Source organism: Juglans regia, chromosome 6 (assembly GCF_001411555.2).
Source record: "Juglans regia cultivar Chandler chromosome 6, Walnut 2.0, whole genome shotgun sequence".
NCBI lineage: Eukaryota > Viridiplantae > Streptophyta > Magnoliopsida > Fagales > Juglandaceae > Juglans > Juglans regia.
Window position 1 is genome coordinate 28,458,547 of NC_049906.1, and position 20,705 is coordinate 28,479,251.

General features: G+C 38.7%; 1 protein-coding gene across 1 annotated transcript; it reads right to left on the reverse strand.

The window, feature by feature from the left end:
• Positions 1-985: 985 nt before the first annotated feature.
• On the reverse strand, positions 986-19,617 carry LOC109010518 (translation initiation factor eIF-2B subunit delta-like). Its single transcript, XM_018991378.2, has 7 exons — positions 18,851-19,617; positions 12,507-12,641; positions 9,124-9,509; positions 2,264-3,008; positions 1,987-2,083; positions 1,842-1,896; positions 986-1,371 (listed from the first exon to the last, which is right to left on the reverse strand). Exons 1-7 carry the CDS (start codon positions 19,356-19,358, stop codon positions 1,309-1,311), a joined length of 1,989 nt encoding a protein of 662 aa, XP_018846923.1. The 5' UTR covers positions 19,359-19,617; the 3' UTR covers positions 986-1,308.
• Positions 19,618-20,705: the final 1,088 nt, after the last annotated feature.

The window sequence follows — 20,705 nt, forward strand, 5'->3', positions numbered from 1 at the left end:
AATCGTGAGTTCGTAAATGCAAAAATAAATAAATACGGAATCTATATAAAAAAGAAAATTAAATTTTTAGTAGTCAATTTTACTCTTTTTTAAAGTGACTGAATGACGCTTGCACACTCTACAACTGTATATAGCATTATTCATACTTTATACATGGATTGTGTTATGTACAAATTGAAATCCTAGCTACTCTTTATAAGAGAGACATTAGTGTTTTATCTTTTAAATCTTGTTTCCGTACATGGATTGAGTCCTAATCTACATTTTAGGAAGTTGTGCTTTTGCTCGTCCATGACATTTTCTCTCATTGTCCACATTCCCAAACAAAGTCTATTTTTATTTTTTTTTCAAACGTTATCTTTGATTTTCTCAACTCATACCTTTTTACTTTTAAAATCAATGGATTATAGATGTTAAATTAGAGAAGTTAAAAGGATCATATGCCATATGACTCTTCATGGGCACAGTTTCTTTAACTCACAATATGAAGGATTCTAGTCCTTGACTTTCCCACCACTTTAATATAACATAAGGAGAGAGAACCAAATTATTCAAGTAAATTTTTTCGAGATCAAATATGCTAATATTAACAATTCTTTAGAGGCTTTGTTTATTGTACAATAACACCTAGTTAGAGTGGACCACATATTAGAAGCATTATTCCTTTAAAAAACTTTTCGACTATTCTAAAGACTGCTATGGCAGGTAGTTTTCTTCTAGGGTGGCTCTACAGCCACCGCTGGTAGCTCCCAACGGATGCTCCCGCTAGTTCATCTTTTTTCTTTTTTTTACACTTAAATATTAAAAAAATTACAACATTATTAAAAAAACACTTAATCATTAAGTAAAATTAAAAAAAAAATCCAATGGGAGCTACCATCGAGAAGTGCAGCATTTTACTTTCTTCTACTCCGACAGTTTTTTTTTTTTTAGAAAAAAAAAAAAATCCAATGAAAATAAAACTACCTTCCATGTTAAACCGATGAAAATCCAAGCAAGAGACATTTAACATGTGAAATATTTGTAGAAACAAGTTTTTACCAATTCCTTACCCCCATCTGTGTCTGAAAACTTGAAAGCCAATAGGCCACCATATACAAGGGAACATTCAAAATATGGGAGAACTTTCAGGAGAGGCAAAATCGTGCTCTCTTCACTGAGTCGTGTTTAGTAAACAAAATTCAGATACCATCAAAATTGGTAAGGCGTAACAAATGATAAAAGATACCACTAAGTATCATTTCTAGGGACAATCACAGTCGTCGATGAATAGCTTGATTGATCCAAAAGTCCTCATTCAGAATTTGTCTATATGAGTAAGTGGTCTCTAAGATACTCGCGCACAATGACCGGCACACTAGTGGTTGGGATCTACAATAAGAACAAGAAGGGAATCAGCAATACTAAAACTTAGAAAAATCTCAAGCTACAAGAAGAAATGTCTTATTCTACCTCTAAATGACTAGACATGTAGTTATGTGACGGGAAACCTCTCCAAGGCAGTCCTTTGGACCCACCCTGCAGAGTAAACCCCGGTCCCGTGCACCACACCCTCGGAAGTTTCCTTACACGAACTGGTTAAATTGCTGGCTTTTCACCAGGAGGTGTGGCCACAAATGATTGTTTGCACCCATGAGGTGTTGAACCTTGGACCTTGAAGGGAGTGATACTTCAAGACCAAAGCATTCACCACTTATAGTTTTAACTCGTCTCTAGAATGTATTTCTTTGTATGTGCCAACAATTGTATGGTTTGCGTTATAAGTAACAACTCCAGTGATGACAATAAATAAGAATTGAGGACTACAACTAGAAGATCAAAATTATTAGAACACGGCTTACCATTCCATAATCTGTGATAATCATGGAGATATAATCCGGAGGAGTACAATCATACCTGTTACAGTGTTACAGCAAGTTGAGTGTAAATTGAAATATGAACATTGAGGAACAACTGAGATATTTTTCTTTCAGGGATAAACCTTACATTAAATTTAGAAGTTGCAGATTTCCCTTATTGGCCCAATTATTCAAATAACTCACATCAGTTCTTCCTGGGACTTTTGCAATTGCCTCTGGATCACCTGCAAGAAATTTAGTGTGCTTAGCTTCGTTCTGTTGAGACAGTTTTCTTTTTCCTTTTTTTCCCTTTCTGATTTTTTTTGGGCGTGGGGGTTGGGGGGAAGGAATTATCCAGTTTAGAACCCTAATAGAATCGAAGGACAAAAGGCAAAATTTACATCAGCTAATATATGATAACATACCTAATTCATTAGAGCAGATAGAATCAAGCTGTACTCTTTCATGAAATTTATAGGCTTCACAGCAGACTAAAACTGGAACATGGAAAGCATGAGCAACCATTGCAACAGATGCAGTCCCCACACTCGAATATACAGTTCCATTAGACAATACAGAGGCAGCCCCCAGAAGAACTCTTGTAACTTCATGCATAATATAAGAAGTGGCATTTATATGACAATATGTACAACCCAGGCCCTTTGACACCAGCCTACGAAGTAGCGATTGACCTTCAAGCTTTGGACGTGAGTCTACTACCACGACACGGAACTGTTTCCCCATCTCATGGGCATATAACAGAATCATCTCAACCACACTTGATGATCCATAAGTGAGAAGCACATCTCCATCCCTAATCTTTGTAACTGCATGCCCAACTATGACCTTCCCCGCAAGTATTATTTTTTCATTTATGAATCGCTGGATATCTGAACAAAGTGCAGCTTTTGCTTCTGATTCAGAAAGAGTTAGAGGTAGCTTTGCTATACGGCTCTTAACAAACCTAATTGCATTTCCCATGCTGATAGAAAGTGGTCTACACTCAATGAAGAATGACACATAACTGCTGATTTTTGCAGTTAAATCTCTCGCAAGAGTTTTTTGTAGTGGTGTGGAGTAGTCAGTAATGGCCTCTTTGAAAGCTTGAAGCATTGCAATGCAACGTGCATTACCCCCGGATATATCTCTGGCTAAATACTGTAATCCAACCTGAAAATAATTCATTTGAAGTAGGTAATAAACTATATTTCTCTTTCTGCAGGTAAAATGGAAAGAAATTAAGGGCCTGATGGCCTCAAACAGTTATTAAATCTAAAACTCTGATCGACATTATTTTTATTTTCTTTTAATTTGCAAAACAACTATGGAAAACAAAAAGAGAAGATGAGATCAAGAATGTTTAGATTGATAAAGATTGGTTAACAAAAAGACAGGATAAGACATTTTACACTAAATATTTTTAAAAAAAAATCACATCATTGAATTCAGCACTACACTAGGGATATGCGTTAGAAAACGCAATACTTAATGAGGGGCATGGGATCAGGAATTCAGAAAATCTATAAAAGGAAGAACAATCTGTATTGCTGAGCACAGATTACGTCATTGAATTTTATTTAAGAGCACAAGTGGCGCTACCCAAGAACACCGGGGATATACATAGGAGATCGCCTAGTTAAGGAGGGGAGTGGCAACAGGAATTCTGAAAATCTAACTACAATGATTTGAACATAAAGGTTTTAAGCTCTGGTAATTAACCCTAGAACACTGAGGATATACATAGGAGAACGCTTAGTTAAGGAAGGGAATGAAAACAGGAATTGAGAAAATCTGCAAAGGGAAAAAAGCTCATATTGCTGTGGACAGATGACCACTCATACAGTGATTTGATCATAAAGGTTATTAGCTTCAGTAAAGTACTCTCGCGGTCTTCAAAACTATGGGCATTGTGTTCAAGTTACACAATAAAAGTTATTTCTTTGTTATCACTAATCAAACCAATTGGTTTTATTTTTTCTGGAAAAATCATAATCAATAAATCAAAATTATTACGAGAAAAACCTCAACGAAACAGGCCTTGAGAAGATTAGACTTAAATCATCAATTTTCCTTTTCCATGCACTTTTAACTAAAAAGCTATCAATAATTAACAGAAGTAATAGAATTAAAAAACCATTAATGTCCAGTAACATTAACACAAATGGGGTCAGGTTGCTGAATCATAATCGATGTGCTAAACAATGGCTATTTGAAATAGGGTCAGATTCAGTTGCATAATAAAAGTTCAGCTGAACTGAAGCGAGTCCCTTGCATCTAGATGGAAGTCTACCAACAAAGGGAAAAACCATAGGGAAGAAAAGGGCCACAGCATGTACATCCTCTTGCACAAACAATCACACGAAGAAGAAAGACTGTCATGGACAGGTCTTAGACAAACACTAGCTGAAAGCTACAATGACGGGCACTTAACTGAAACTCGGGTAAAAGGGACACTTTAAGAAACAGCTTCATTAACACATTTTCTCGTTGAATATAACTATAGATTGTGATCTATTTCAGCCGTACATTGAAAAAAGATGCAGGCACGTGCCAGCGTGTGCACAAGTGTGGACTTACTGCATCAATGTCATGTCCACGCCTAGTTCTTCAATTTGCCTTTTTTTTTTTTTTTTGATAATTAATAAGAATTTTATTATCACGAATAGGCATAACCCAAGTACACAAGAAATATACAAAGGAAATACCTGCTGCACTCTAGAAAACAGGAAAACTAAAACAGAAACGGATTCAGTACATTCTCATCATTCCTTACAAAGATCTTAGCCCACAAACTAAAAGTAGAAAAGAAAAAGTTTCGAAGATCTTCAAAAGAGCGATCCTTGTCCTCAAAACATCTCCCATTTCTTTCCAGCCATAGACACCACATTAAACACAAAAGTATCATTCTCCACCTGGCAGCAACATCTTTCCTCACCTCAACCACGCCAACATGCAAGAAGCTCCACTACTTCCGTAGGCATCACCCAAAATAAACCTGTCCGACCAATAACCTCATACCACAAAGAGTTTGCCACCTCACAATGTAAAGACAAATGATTTACAGATTCTCCATCCTTCTTGCACATGACACACCAATCGGCTATACACAAACCACGTTTTCTAAGATTATCCGAAGTCAATACTTTCCCTAAAGCAACCACCCAACCAAAGAACGCCACCTTAGTAGGTATCTTCACCCTCCAAATGCTTTTCCATGGAAATACATAGCCAGAATGACAATTAAGCACCTTATAATAAGTACCAACTGAAAATCTGGAATTTCCAGAATAGTCCACAATAGCCTAGCCTCTCTTCCCTGCATCACTTTTGAATTATAAATCCTTCCCAAAAAATCTGAAACAACATTAACTTCCCAGTCATTTGGATTTCTAATAAAGTCAACATTCCATAAAATAGAATTATCCGTACATTGAAGATAATCTGCCAGAGCAACATTTTGATCCCTTGCCAACCTGTGGAGAGATAGAAAATCTGATTTAAGAGCTGATTCCCCACACCAAATGTCATGCCAAAAAAGAATCATCTTCCCTTCTCCCACCTTAAATTTAATATGTTTAGAAAACTCCCCCCAGCCTTTCCTAATAAACTTCCATAAACTCACCTGATACTCTCCTCTAACTTTTTTAGAACACCAATTCCCCCACCCACTCCCATATTTAACACAACAACATTCTTCCATAAAGCATCTCTCTCTTCATGATATCTCCAAAGCCATTTCCTAAGGAGTGCTCTATTAAACAACCTCAAATTTCTAACCCCCAATCCTCCACTAAAAACTGGTTGACAAACCTTGTTCCAACTAACCAAATTAAACTTCTTTCTCCTTTTCCTCCCCATAAGAAATTACGATAAATATTCTCAATTCTCCTAGCAACCCCAGCCGGCAAAGGGAAAAATGAAAGAAAATATGTGAGAAGACTAGACAATGTACTCTTTATCAAGGTAATTCTTCCCCCTTTAGACAAATATATCTTTTTCCATCCAGCCAACCTTTTTCCAATCTTCTCAATCACCCCATTCCATATCAAAACAGATTTGTGAGAATAACCCAATGGAAGACCAAGATACTTCAGTGGCAGTGAAGCAATCTTACACGCTAAAATATTAGCCAAATCTGAAGTATTGCCCACAGCACCCACATGAACAATTTCAGACTTATTTAAGTTACTCCTTAGGCCCGAGACAGCTTCAAAACATAACAATGCTCTCAAAGATCAAATATGTTCTTGGTTGGGCTCGCTGAAAATCAATGTGTCATTGGCAAAAAGAAGATGAGATAATTTAATGCTATTCCTTTCCTCATTTCCCACCTCAAAACCTGACAAGTGCCTTCCTTCAACCACTACTTCCAATGCTCTACTCAACGCATCCATGACAAAGACAAAAAGAAAAGGAGATAGCGGATCTCCTTGTCTCAAACCACATGAACTATTAAAAAACCCAACCAGAGTGCCATTCACCAAAATGGAAAATCTTGACGTCGACATGCAGTGTTTGATCCACATACACCATTTCTCCCCAAAACCATATCTCCCAAGCAAATACAAGAGAAAATCCCAACTAACATGGTCATATACTTTTCCATGTCCAATTTAATCAAATACCAGATTCATTAGATTTAGCTCTGGTTTGGATAGTGAGATGAGATGAGATGAGAAGATTTTAGATGGAAGTTGAAAGTTGACTAAAATATTGTTAGAATATTATTTTTTAAATTATTCTTGTTTTAGGATCCGTTGATGTGTATCAACGGTAAAATTCTCAGTACTGATAAATGGAAGCCCAACTAGATTTTTCAACAGCACTTGCGAGCTAAGACAAGGAGACCCGCTATCCCCACTTCTCTTTGTTATTGTGATGGAGGCATTGAGTAGAATGATCTCAGCCCTGGTTTCTAATGGGTTTGTGACGGGTTTCCTAATCGGATCCCTGAGTAGAGGACCTATTAATATATCTCATTTGTTGTTTGCAGATGACACTCTTTTCTTCTGTGAGGCAGATTATAAATAGGTCCTTGTATTGAAGGCACTCCTACTTTGCTTTGAAGTAGCTTCTGGATTGAAAGTGAAGATAGACAAATCAGAAATGGTTCCTATTGGAGGTGTTTAGAGGATAAGACAACTGGCTAGTATACTGGGGTGCAAGATAGCCGTGCTCCCTATGACATACCTTGGGCTTCAGTTAGGAGCCGCCTCAAGAGCGGCTGTATTATGGGACACAGTGATTGAGAAAGTAGAGCGTCGATTAGCAGGATGGAAGAGAATGTATCTGTCAAAAGGTGGTAGGATTACCCTGATAAAAGAGTACATTATCAAATCTACCGACCTATTTTTTATCCCTCTTCCCTATCCCAACAAGTGTGGCGCTCCATATAGAGAAATTTCAACAAGACTTTTTATGGGGTGGAATAGGCGAGGAGTTCAAATTTTTCATCTAGCCAGGTGGGAAAATGTATGTAGTCCTCTCTCTACTGGTGGTTAGGGAATTAGAAATTTGAGAATTTTCAATCGGGCTCTACTCGGGAAATGGTTGTGGAGATATCATAAAGAACCAGAAGCTCTATGAAAGTTGGAGATTGAGAACAAATATGGTAGCTCATGGGGGAGATGGTGTACTAATAAAGTGAGAGGGGCATATGGAGTGGGGTTGTGGAAACATATAAGAAGAGGATGGGAGGTCTTTTCTCACCACAAAAGGCTCTATCTAGGAGAGGGGGCCAAGATCAAATTCTGGTATGATACTTGGTGTGGTAATTGTGCTCTAAAGGAGTCATTTCCTTCACTTTTCAAGGTTGCAAGTGCCAAAGATGCATCAGTGGCGGAAGTCATAGTGCTAGTGGGGGAACAAATTCAGTGGAACATCATTTTTAGTAGGGCGGCACAAGACTGGGAAATGAAAAGTTTCGAAGCCTTTTTCAGACTTTTGTACTCAACAAAACCGAGAAACCAACATGAAGATTTAGGGCAGGTTTGAGGGGTGGGATGAGACACAAAATTCTCATCTCATCTCATCTCATCATTACACATTTTTCAAATCTCCATACAAAATATAATACACAATTCAACTTTTTCAAATCTCAAAACAATAATAATACTAAAACATAATATTTTAAACACTAAAACAAAACACAAAATTCTCATCTCACCCCCCAAACCTACCCTTATTATGGTGGATACCTACAGGTAAAGGTCTGTTCTCGGTTCGATTGTTTTACAAGTCCCTTACACAAGAGTCTCATGTTTAGTTTCCATGGAAAAGGCTTTGGAAACATAAGGCGTCTCCCAAAGCAGCATTTTTTGTGTGGACCGCTTCCTTGGATAAGATCCTCACTACTGATAATTTGAGGAAACGGAGGATGATCATCACAAATTGGTGTTGTATGTGTAGGATTGGGGGAGAATCTGTGGACCATCTTCTTCTACATTTTGTGGTAGCCCCAGGGGTTATGGAATGAGGTTTTCAACAGACTAGACTTAAGTTGGGTCATGCCGGAGACAATAGTGGCGGTATTGGCCAGTTGGACAGACTTAAGAGGCAATCAACAGATAAAGGATGTATGGAAGATGATCCTCATTTGCATCATGTAGTGTCTATGGCAGGAGTGCAATGAACAGACATTCGAGGACAAAGAGAGATCGATGGAGGAACTTAAAGCTTTCTTTATTAGAACTCTTTGTATTTGGGCCAGCGCCGTTAATTTTAATGGCCTAGACCTTCATGATTTTCTTGTTTCTATTGCTCCTACGTAGTTAGGGCATTCTTTGTTCTGAACGAGGCTTTGCCTATTCTTTGATTAATATAATTTATTTACTTACAAAAAAAAAGGATTTGAAAAAACTGAATTGTGATTTGAAAAAGTTGAATTGTTTATTATATTTTGTGTGGAAATTTGGAAAAGTTGTGTAATTATGAGATGAAACTCTCTAAATCCAAACGAGCCCTTAATTCTGCTGTCCATATATTCGTTAGCAACTAAAACCGAGTCGAGAATTTGCCTCCCTCTTACAAAGGCATTTTTCGAAATCGAAAAAATGTTTCCCAACACCACACTCATACAATTAGCTAACACCTTAGAGATTATCTTGAAAACCCCATTCAATTTGCCATTTCTATGTCTATATTATGTTCTGTCTATTCCACATGTGAAGGGAGAGGTTATATGTTCGATAAAGAAGAGAAATATCCAATTTTCTATTCAGAGGCTTGAAGCCTAAAGAAAAAAACCACTAATGTATCAAAAAAAGTAAATTCTTAAATGGAGTACCTTGTATACAGCAGGATGAACTGGATCAAGTTGGAAAAATCTTGACTCCAGATCAGGAAGCTGTGTTCCATGTTCGTACTGAGGCAAATGCCGAAACAGTTCAACTCTGTTTCTAGCTTCCAATTGATTGAACACCGCACGTCTTTTAGCCTTCTCTACTCTGCTCTTATCATCAAACTGCATACGTGGAGGAGGAACATCTTTCTTCCTTTCTTTCTCGGGTGGACGATCACCTCCTTTCTTGTCAGAAGCTGCAATTGAAGACGCGACTGGAGGAGCATCTTTCTTCAGTGAAGGCTGCTTCAAAGGTTTACTCGGAACTGCCCCCCGAGATACAGCAGCAGATTTATTACCCTCTGCTGTATGCGTGTATGTATGTTTTTCACCTGCATGCATGAATGTATGTGTTTACATGTATGAATAGGTATATACAATACCACTTTGTATCTTTGTATGGAAATGGTTTATGTAAGCATTTCTCATGCTACTTTTTTATGCAAACGTGCATGAACACACACATGCATCTGCCATCTGTAAAAAAAGATCGGTAACCACAAGCGAAAACATGCTCAAGCTCACAGCTTTTTTTTTTTTGAGAAGGAAAACTATATACTACCAAGGAGGAGCTTAATCAAAAGCAAACAGTAGAAAAATCTTCTGGCATCTGAGAAACCATTAGTTTAAAACCAAATGTTGGTTTGTTTACATGAACTCTAAAGACTTACTGAATTTGGTTAAGATTTTAATGCAATCTTAAATAAATAAATGATTAACAATTACACCCATAACATTGATATAACCCATTACAAATATACCAAGAAAATCATCATCCGGACTAGATATGATAGGATATGAGTCCAACTGCCATGTATACCATAGCATAAACCATGACAGGGTACGGGCAATAATCAGAACAGTTTATGTTAGTAAAAATTTTTAAGTTTGACAGCTACATTCCCAAACACATATTTGCTAAGAAATTTTACCCTCAAAGAAAAGTTGAGCAGAAAACAAATATATCTCGAAAGATTTAGTGGTTTATGAAATTTCCATTTATTAGTCATATCATCTGAAATTGCATGAATCCAACTTTCATATATACCATAACATAAACTATGACAGAAAGTGCAGGCAATAATCGAACAGTTTATGCTAGTAAAAATTTAAGTTTGACAGCTCAATTCCCAAAGAACATTTGAAAGATCCTTTCTAAGAAGTTTTACCCTCAAGAAAAGTTGAGCAGAAAAAACAATATCTCAAAAGATTAATGTTTTATGGAATTTCCATTCATTAACCATATCATCTGCAATTGCATGAATCTAAGAATGCTCAGTCCTGGTCATGACAAAGGAATGGCCATTCTTAAAGATACAATGCAGCTCACTGCAATCTAGAAAAGACAACTAAATTATTCCACAAGATGATCACATGTAGCATCCCAATGAAAGCCCAAGCCACATCTAAGCCTATTCTCCAAAAGGACTAGTCAATGTGACAATTGAAGTCCCTTAGAATCATCATAGACGAGAACTTCTTCCACCCAAGCAATATGAGATTCCATTTACCATTTTCCGATATTCAACCAAGGTTTTATAAGCTCTTATATCATTTGTAACAACCTCGGAAAACCCAAACTATATATGGGCCGTCACTCCAAAAGAACTAGTCATAACTGAAGTTCCTTAGAATTATTATAAAGGTTAAGAACTTCTTCCCGCCCAAGGTGTGGCATGAGTTTTCTTGAGATTCTAGGCCTAGAGATTCTAATAACTACTAGGATATTCTAGCCCACACATTTGTATACTCAACTAGGATATTACAATCTTTAAATATCATTTTTTGATATTATATTTATTTTAAATTTTGAAAAAAAATTATTTATTTATTTTTTATTTTATTTTATTTTATTTTTTAAGTTTAGGAAAGTTGTAATGATTAGGTAATGATTAGATGAAAAAGTTGAAAATTTGAAATTGAAAATATTGTGTTTGAGTGATGTTTGGAAATGAAATATCTAAGAATACTTGAGAATTCATTATATAGGTAAAGAATTTCACCCTCCCAAGAAATGTGGATCTCATTCACCACTTTTATATACTCAATCATAGGTATTATATGGTAAGAAAATAAATGAAAATTAAAGACGATCAAGGAGAAAACACCTTGCCATGAATCCAAGCTCCATAGAACAAAAGCAAGACAAGGTGGTGAGTGTTTGCCCGCCTAGCCAGCAAGGATGGGCAGGGGTTTGGGGAATGTGAGGGCGCAGGTAGGGGCAGAACCAGAAAATCTGGCTTGGGGGGCCAAGTTAAAAAATAATAATTTAAGGGGGGCCAGATACTAATTTTCAGATAGTCTACCTTATAAAAAACACCTTTCAAAATTATTTTTATCAAATTTTGAAAAGACCCGCCCAGCCCCTTAGTAGTTCCGCCCCTGGGCACAGAGCCAGGCCCAAAAAATGGCATGGGCATGGTGCAGGGAGAGTGGCTACCTGCCCGCATAGGGTGGCATGGGCAATATGCATTCAAAATTGCCGTGCCCAAAAAAAAAAATTCTGATCCAACCAAAAACTTCCACCAAAACCATCAACAATCAGCCAAACATAAAAATTCGACCTAAATCTTCCAAAACATTAAAAAAAAACAAATATGAAAGAGACCCATGGGTCTTTGCAACCAGGGTTCGCAAACTTGGCAAACCAGAGGCCCAAGACTTGTCGATCTCTTGAGCAGAAAAAAAGAAAAGAGGAGAGAAGCTTGGAAGAGATGCAGGTTTAGCCCCGGTTTGGATTGAAAACTCATCTCAACTCATCTCATCTCATCATTACAACTTTCTCAAATTCCCCCACAAAATATAATATACAATTCAACTTTTTCAAATCCCAAAATAATAATAATATTCAAAATTAATATTCTAACAATATTTTATTCAACTCATTTAAAACCATCTCAACTTAGTCTGTCAGATTTAGATGTTTATATAAGTATATGTATAATAGTGTTGTTTTTGAAAGATAGGTTTTTTCTTTATCATATCTAATATAGTATATATCTAGGTTTTCTCTTTAATATATATGATATATTATATATCTTAATATATATGTAGGGAGCCATACCTCACCCGCCCCCACCCGCTTGTGGTAAAAATACTCTAAAGGCCGCCTGTCCATCCCCTAGCAGGATGGACAGATGGAGCAGGCAAGGTGGGTCTGGGTGCATGATGCCCACCCCCTAAAATAAAGTAAAAAGTTCAAATGAAACAGACCCATTTCTCTAACAAAATAACTATTAAGATAAAGCATCTAGAAAACAGTCAAACTGTCAAAGAAGTCAAGTAGATAGTCAACAATGGAATAACATAAATATAAGCTCAATTCAAACCTTTTGTTAAAGCTTTTGCGGCTCTTTGGGCCTCCTGCATGGCACGCCTTTCAGCTTTGGTTGTTTTTGCTTTCAGTGGCTTCAAGCTAGATTGCGTCTCATTTTGCACTTGCACAACAGCTTTTTCACTCTTTTCTGCAATTTTGTTGCAAATTCAACAAAGGATCAAAACTCAAAGGATCCACACAATCAACACATTTGAACAAATCAAGAACAAGGAGCAGATACTAAACAATCTCAGGAACGAACCAGCATACAAGCCAAGCCTAATAAGATATACTTGATCAAATGTTATTTCTTTTTTTTTTATAAGTATTATTAATTCAAGAATGAGCAACAACTGCCAATTATAGAAGTCATTATGCCCTATCTACGTAGGCGCATTAGAAACTAAGAAATCATGAAGGTTCATGCCATTAAAATCCACAGCAATTGCCCAAGTACAAAGAGTCCTAAAAAAGAAAAGTTTAAGCTCCGCCATAAATCTCTCTTTGTCTTCAAATATCCGCTCATTGCGTTCCTGCCACAAGCACCACATGATACAAATCGAAATCATTTTCCAAACCGCTTTGATCTGTTGCACACCTCGAATGGAGGTCCAGCACGCCAATATTTCCACCACGATTTCTAGTATCACCCACGCTAGATCCATTCTTTTAAACACCTCATGCCAGAGAGACCCAACCTCACAATGTAAAGTAGATGATTCACCGACTCACCCTCACTTTTACACATGCAGTACCAGTCTGTAATGATTATCCTCCTCTTTCTCAGATTATCCGTAGTGAGAATCTTGCCTAAGGAAGTTGTTCACACAAAGAAAGAAGCTTTAGGTGGAGCCTTGTTCTTCCAAAACCTTCTCCAAGAGAACTGTATCTCAGGTTCTTGTGTGAGAACCTTATAAAAGGAATGAACTGTGAATACCCCTCTCCCTGCAGGAGTCCACCACAAACCATCTTCATGCTGGATATTCGGACGACAAGAATACAACAAACTATACAAATCTATAAAACTCCCCACCTCCCAATCTTGTGCCACCCGATTGAAATTGATATTCCAGTGTGTACTCCCACCCGAGATTCCCATAACCTACGCCACTATAGCATCTTTGTCACTTGCGATCAGGAAAAGTATAGGAAACAAATCTTGAAGAGCACTGTTGCCACACCAAGCATCTTTCCAAAATCTGATCCTAGACTCTGTACCCAACTGAAACCGAGTATGATGATGAAAGGTCTCCCACCCTCTTCTTATATGTTTCCATAGCCCCACTCCATAGGCACCTCTAACTTCTCTAGTACACCAACCCTCCCATAAACCACCACATTTGTTCTCAATCACAGCTTTCCATAAGGCTTCAGGTTCCTTAATATAACGTCACAACTATTTTTCAAGTAACGCCCGATTAAACAACCTCAAATTCCTAATATCCAACCCGCCACTTGACTAAATGAAATTTAAATTCTTCTCCTAATCGACCCCACAGAAAATCTCTTCGTAGCTTCTCAAGTCGACCGGCCACACTTGCCGTTATAGAGAATAAGGATAAGAAATAGGTAGGTAGATTAGAAAGTGTACATTTGATCAACGTAATCCGGCCCCCTTTCAACAAATACATTATCTTCCATCCTGTCAGTCTCTTCTCTATTTTTTCAATCACCGTATCCCAAATCGAGCACGTCCTCAAATTTATACCCAACGGGAGTCCCAGGTACGTCATAGGAAGAGACGCTATCTTACAACCCAATATCCCAGCCAACTCTCAGACATTCTAGACTCCCCCAATAGGTACCAACTCGGATTTATCATGGTTTACTTTTAAGCCAGACACAACTTCAAAACAAAAAAGCAACGGCTTCACCGCATTCAACTGATCTTGATTGGCCTCGCACATAATAAGCGTATCATCTGCAAACAACAAATGAGAAATAGTAGTAATACCCCTACTCGAGGATCCAATCTGAAAACCATTTACAAAACCATTAGCCAACAAAGCCGAGATCATCCTATTTAGTGCCTCCATAACAATAACAAAAAGTAGAGGAGATAACGGATCCCCTTGTCTCAAACCACGAGAACTCAGAAAATAACCCTCTAGGCTGCCATTGATCAACACAGAGAATCTTGCCATGGAAATACACCAGTTGATCCAGGACCTCCACCTCTCCCCGAAACCACATCTATCTAGTTAACATGATCATACGCCTTTTCCATATCTAATTTGCACATAATCCCTGAACTCCCAGCCTTCAGTCTACTATCCAGACATTCATTGGCAATTAGAACCGCATCAAGAATCTGTCTACCCTTTACAAATGTGTTTTGAGGCTTAGTTACAATCTTCCCTAACACCACACTTAACCGATTAGCAAGCACTTTAGAAATAATCTTATAGACTACATTCACTAAGCTAATAGGCCGATAATCCATAATCTCAATAGGCGCCACCTTTTTAGGTATTAATGCCAAGAAAGTGGTGTTAAGACTTCTCTCAAATTTCCCAACCGAGTACAACTCTTAAAACACTCTCAAAATATCTTCTTTTATCACCTCCCCACATTATTGGAAAAAGCCCATCGAGAAACCATCAGGTCCGAGAGCCTTATCTTTTACCATATTCCTTACTACATCATACACATCTTCCTCCTCAAAAGCCCTTTCCATCCTAACTACATCCCCCGTCTCAAAAGTGTCAAATACAAACCCATCAAGAGTAGGCCCCCACCCCACCTGCTCAGTAAGGAGCTTCTTAAAGAAATCAACAACATGATCTTCAATAACCTCATCTTCTCTACACTCCACCCCCTCAATTTTCAGTACCTCAATGTTATTGTTTCTTCTATGTGAGTTTGCAATTCGATGGAAGAACTTCGTACTCCGATCCCCTTCCCTTAACCATAGTGCTCTTGACTTTTGTCGCCATGACATTTCTTCTTGTAAGATAATCTTCTCAAGATTTGCGACCAACACAGTTCTTTGTGATTGCTCCTCCTCAGTAAGTGGCCTCCCTTCTTGGAGTCTTTCTAATTTCTGAATTTCCATCCACTTGATCTTTTTGTTCTCCCTTACGTTTCCAAAAGACTGTTTATTCCACTCCTTCAGGTCTCCTTTTAGGGCTTTCAGTTTGTTCGCAAAAATGAAACTGGGTGTACCATTGAACTGATAAGAAATTCACCATTGTTTAACCCTCTCCACAAAACCTTCTGATTTCAGCCACATATTCTCAAACTTAAAGTATCGTCTACCACTATGAATGCCTCTGCAATCCAACAAAACAGGCCAATGATCCGAATTTAAGCGTACCAAACGCGTTTGCCATACTTCCCAAAAATGGCTTTCTCACTCAGGTGAAATTAAAAAGTGATCCAAGCGAGACTAGGTCTGGTTATTTGACCATGTGGCTGGTTATTTGACCATGCATTACGAATTTAAGCATACCAAACGCTTTTGCCATACTTTCGGAAAATGGCTTTCTCACTCAGGTGAAATTAAAAAGCGATCCAAGCGAGACTAGGTCTGGTTATTTGACCATGTGGTTGGGCCCCCTGCGAGAGGAAGGTCTATCAAATTCAAGTCAAAGATACACTCTGAGAACTCCACGCTTGCAGGCCTCAATCTTCTTCTTCCGAAGCTTTCACTTTGGAATCTCATAACATTGAAATCACTCCCAATACACCAAGGAAGATCCCACCAACTATGTTTCCCTTCTAGTTCATCTCACAATAATCTTCTATCAACGTCTAAATTTGGTCCATACACACCTGCAAAAGCTCATAAGAAATCGTCGGACACACTTTTAAAAGAGCACGCTATCATATATCTCCTTATATATTCCTCCACTTTCTCCACCACCCGCCTATCCCACATCACCACAATTCCTCCCGATGCCCCTATAGAGGCCAAGTATATCCAATCCACATGAATACCGCTCCATAAACTTCGCACAATCTTCCTATTTATCATCTTCAACTTCGTCTCCTATAAACAAACAATGTCCGCTTACCACTCACGAAGCAAATGCCGAACCCGGTGGCACTTATATACCTCGTTAAGCCCACGCACATTCCAAGACATAATCTTAGGCTTCATTTGGGAACAGCTAGTCCCTTCCCTTTTACCCTAGTCCTACTAGAGCACCCCTCCGAATTCATCGGCCACGCCAATTTTTTAAGCTCCCGAATTTTCTTCGAGTCCCCCTTCCTTTTTTGTTGATGTCCAGCTTCCATAGCAGTTAACAATACTATGAACTGCTCTTCATACTCCTCAAAATCAATCCCCACATAATGTTGGATCTCTTTCACCTTATTTATAATCCAATCTGAGGCTTGGTTTGGAAAACAGTAGTTTAATGGACCTCCTATTAATCTGAAAATTCTGAAACTCTTCACCCACCGAAAACTCATCCAAGCCCACCTGATCACAAGCCTCAAGGAGAAAAAATTCATCCTCCACCGAATGCATAAGGTCGACCGAATCTTCATCCTCCTCAGCCAACTAGTAATCCTCATACAGATTGACAGACAGGTTCGCTGGGGCCAAAACCGTGTCTCCTCCAATCATCGGCGACGTCTGAGCATCCTTCGGGGGAGAGAAACGCGATCCAAACTCCACCAACACCTTTTGTGCACAGTACACCAATAGAACATCATCGACAACGTCTGTGCAACCTCCACCTGATCCTCCGCCGACGGCAAGCTATCCATCACGAAGCCGAGACTGTGTAACTAGGCGTGACACACTGGGCTAGGGCTCTCAATGCAGCGTGAAACTGCCATGGGTTGAGAAGAGCTCGCCCCAATCCCAGGCCCATTACAATGGGCCCTGGGCTTAGATGGCCCAGCCCCATCACAAGGGCACGAATCCGTCGACCCCTTCTGCCTGGCCTTAGTCCGAGTAGGCCCGCTCATCCTACACCATACAGCCCATCCCTTACCAATATTAACTTTCTGTTGGGCCTCACTCTGAGCTTTCCTAGGCCCATCATCCGTTCCCTTCTGTTTTCCTTTTAAGTCCCCCTTTTCATCCCTTACCTTAAACAGACCGACAACATCAAGGATTTCAGCCATATCCTTCTACAGAAGCCGTAATTGCCCCTACACCTCCAACAGCATCCTACGGACCTCCCATGCCTCCTGACATGCCGCAGGACTTCTACCATGGGAGTGGCTCAACGCACCGTACAGCTTCGACAGAGCTTCGCGACGCCCATGTCCCCCGACAGAGCCCCTCGCACCACCATCACCTTTCCTCACCACATTCGGCATCGTCATAAAGAGCGCCTCCTTGTACGACCGTGTCTGGTGTCTCATCGCCCCCTTGACAAAACTCGACTGACCTCCACTAGGAACCTCCTTTCTCGGCTCTAACAGCACCTCTCACATCTTCCTCCACCCCCACCCATTCTCACCTTCTAGAATGCATAAGACATTCCTCCTCCCCCTGGTTATACTCAGCAACCTCAAGATATCTCCCTCTGCAATTTGAGCAACGCTAAGCAATAAAAATACAATACCCTTCTCTAGTTGCTGAATACACCTCCTTTCTTCCTCCTCTCTTGCACTCCTCTTAACACCTTCCCAAGCCACTGCATTGAAGATGGACCTAGCAGAACTGCATGTTCTGTCTTCCAGTTTCTCTCGGTGACTCGCAACAGTCCACCCCCAGCCTTTGACAAAATGAAACATTTGGATTTAATCACCACCTCTACAGGAAAACCCATCTTGACCACCACAATAACTCAAAATCCAGTTATCATAGCACCATCAATGAGGAGAAACGTTACAGGACGCAGCGCGAAGAAGAAAAATGTTCAAGTGTACGGAGAGAAAATTTTTCGGAGAGAGGAAGCCTGATCTCTAATACCATTTGAAACACCCCAATCAAATGTTACTTCTACGGGCATGAGTAAGTTATCAAACCAGGCACTCCAAACAACCAGCAGCAAAAAATAGCTTTAAGCCAATGGTTAAAACTTTACAAGTCAATTTTTTTTTTTCTTTTAATAAATAAACTTAACAAGTCAAATTAATTATTTCACAAACATGCTAGAAAGACTTGGTGGTCCCTAATACTTTACAGACGGGCATTATATACTGAGCAACAAAATCAAAGTGGGCTTGTCGGAAAACCTCTTGGTCCCAAATAACACTTAGGAGATATCATCCTGTACTGCCTTACTACCCCGATGTCTCAGTTGTTATTTTTTTTCCTAGCATTCCAAATCCAAATTACACCATCTGGTTTCAACCCCAATTCAATTATACAAAATCTCAATTCAAACAAATACAATCAAACATCCCACACACACAAGCACGTAACATAAAAATTTTAAAATTACAATTTACCTGGCACTTTGGCAGACTTTTTCGATTTTTCCAACCCAGGCGGGGCAGAAGTACTCGCCGAATTATCAGGAGCTTTATCCGGAGTGGTATCGGGAAGATTCGAAGCGTACTTACGCGAATCGTTCAGCCTGTACCACCCATCTGACTCCTCGGAAAATTCTCCATCCGCCATCCCGATTCGAGCCGAAGGCGAAGAAGGGACAGGAGACGATCCCAGCAGAGATTCCAACGGGTTATAGCTCCCGACCGGCACGTGGTCGTTACCCTGGCGCCGCAAACCGGTCTCCGGGACAGGCACAGCTGGAGTACGGTCGGAAGGGTGACGTGGCAGGGGAATCATGACCGGGGAGAGGGAATTGCCGGCGGGGGATTCGGCGAGAGGCGGTGAACTCGAGCAGGGCGGATTGTTCTGGGCTCGGGCCGGTAGGGGGTTGGCGCCGGGGGCGAAGAACCCGACATGGCGGACTTTAGGGTCGATGACGGCGCGTGAGGCGCGACGCGCGTCCATGGCAGCAAGGTAGTCAATCGGTAGGAGTTTGGCAGTGAAGAAGTTCGAATCAATTGATTAATGTGGTGGTGAGAACAAGGATTTAAGGCCATAAAGCAGGATCAAAATGGAAGAAAAAATGAGGTTTAGGGTTCCATATTCGTGAGGGTTTTGGGAAGTTGCGTAGTGAGAAAGGGGTTTGAACTTTGAAGCTTTATCAAATTTCAATGATCGAGCCTTTTCTTCTTCTTCTGTATTTTGTCAAGTTTTTGGGTGCGGGAATGTTTACGTCACCTGAAGAGTACTCTTGATGGGTTTACGGTGGGATGTGATTGGACAATCAATTTCGACTTTCACTTAATTATTTTTTTAGTTTTTTTTTTTTCTTTAATTTTTGTGAGATTTCATCTAATAAAAATGATTTGGGCAGATTTAAGACATACAAATTTTCTGCAATTATTTTAATAAAATTATAAATCTTATTATAAAAAATTATAAGGGATGGTTTAATTGTACAAAATTAAACTATCTCATATCATCTCATATAATTATTATAATTTTTTTAAATTTTTATATAAAATATAATAAATAATTCATTTTTTTAAATTTTAAAATAAAAATTATATAAAAAAATTATATCATAATCAAATTTTATTAAATTTTTAATAAAATATTTCTTTTCATCCAAACTAAGTAAATAATAACTAACATATATTTTATGATAGAATCTACTGTTCTTTAAAAAGACAGTACCAAACTTTCATGTTAAAAATTTATATCTAACATAATTGAATCAGAAGTTTTTGTTATTAAAATAATTATCGTGTCCTGCAGTTGATATAACTTTATGTTTTTATGTTTTTTTTTTAATTATGTAATAATTACGTACTTCACACTTTAAATATTATTTTTTAAAAAATATTAGTTAGAGCAATGATATTTTTGATATTGTAATGATTGCCTTCCAACTAGTTTACACCTTAGATGATAGAAAATATTTTGTAGAAATATGAGATATTCTACGAGTTATTCTATTTATTAACGTCTTGTTTCGAATATATTTGAGTTAGATTCTGACAATTTGAATCTTTTAAAATGGGCTTGTAAAAACTAAGAAAGAATGCAATTAGAAGAGAGCGGTCTTAGGGCCGAAGAGTCTCCAATATCAAAATTAATAAGTATTTTTCGAAATTTATAAATAAGTAAAAGAGTCTAGGAATCAGAGAGTTTTCTCGTACCTAGAACTTGCTATTTATACCGTGGGTTGGGGGAGGTGAAAATCGTCTTTGTCTCCAAAGAATTTGTGCCTCCTCTGTTGGTTCTGATGTCAGAACTATTTAATGTGACGTAACTTAACGACGACATCAT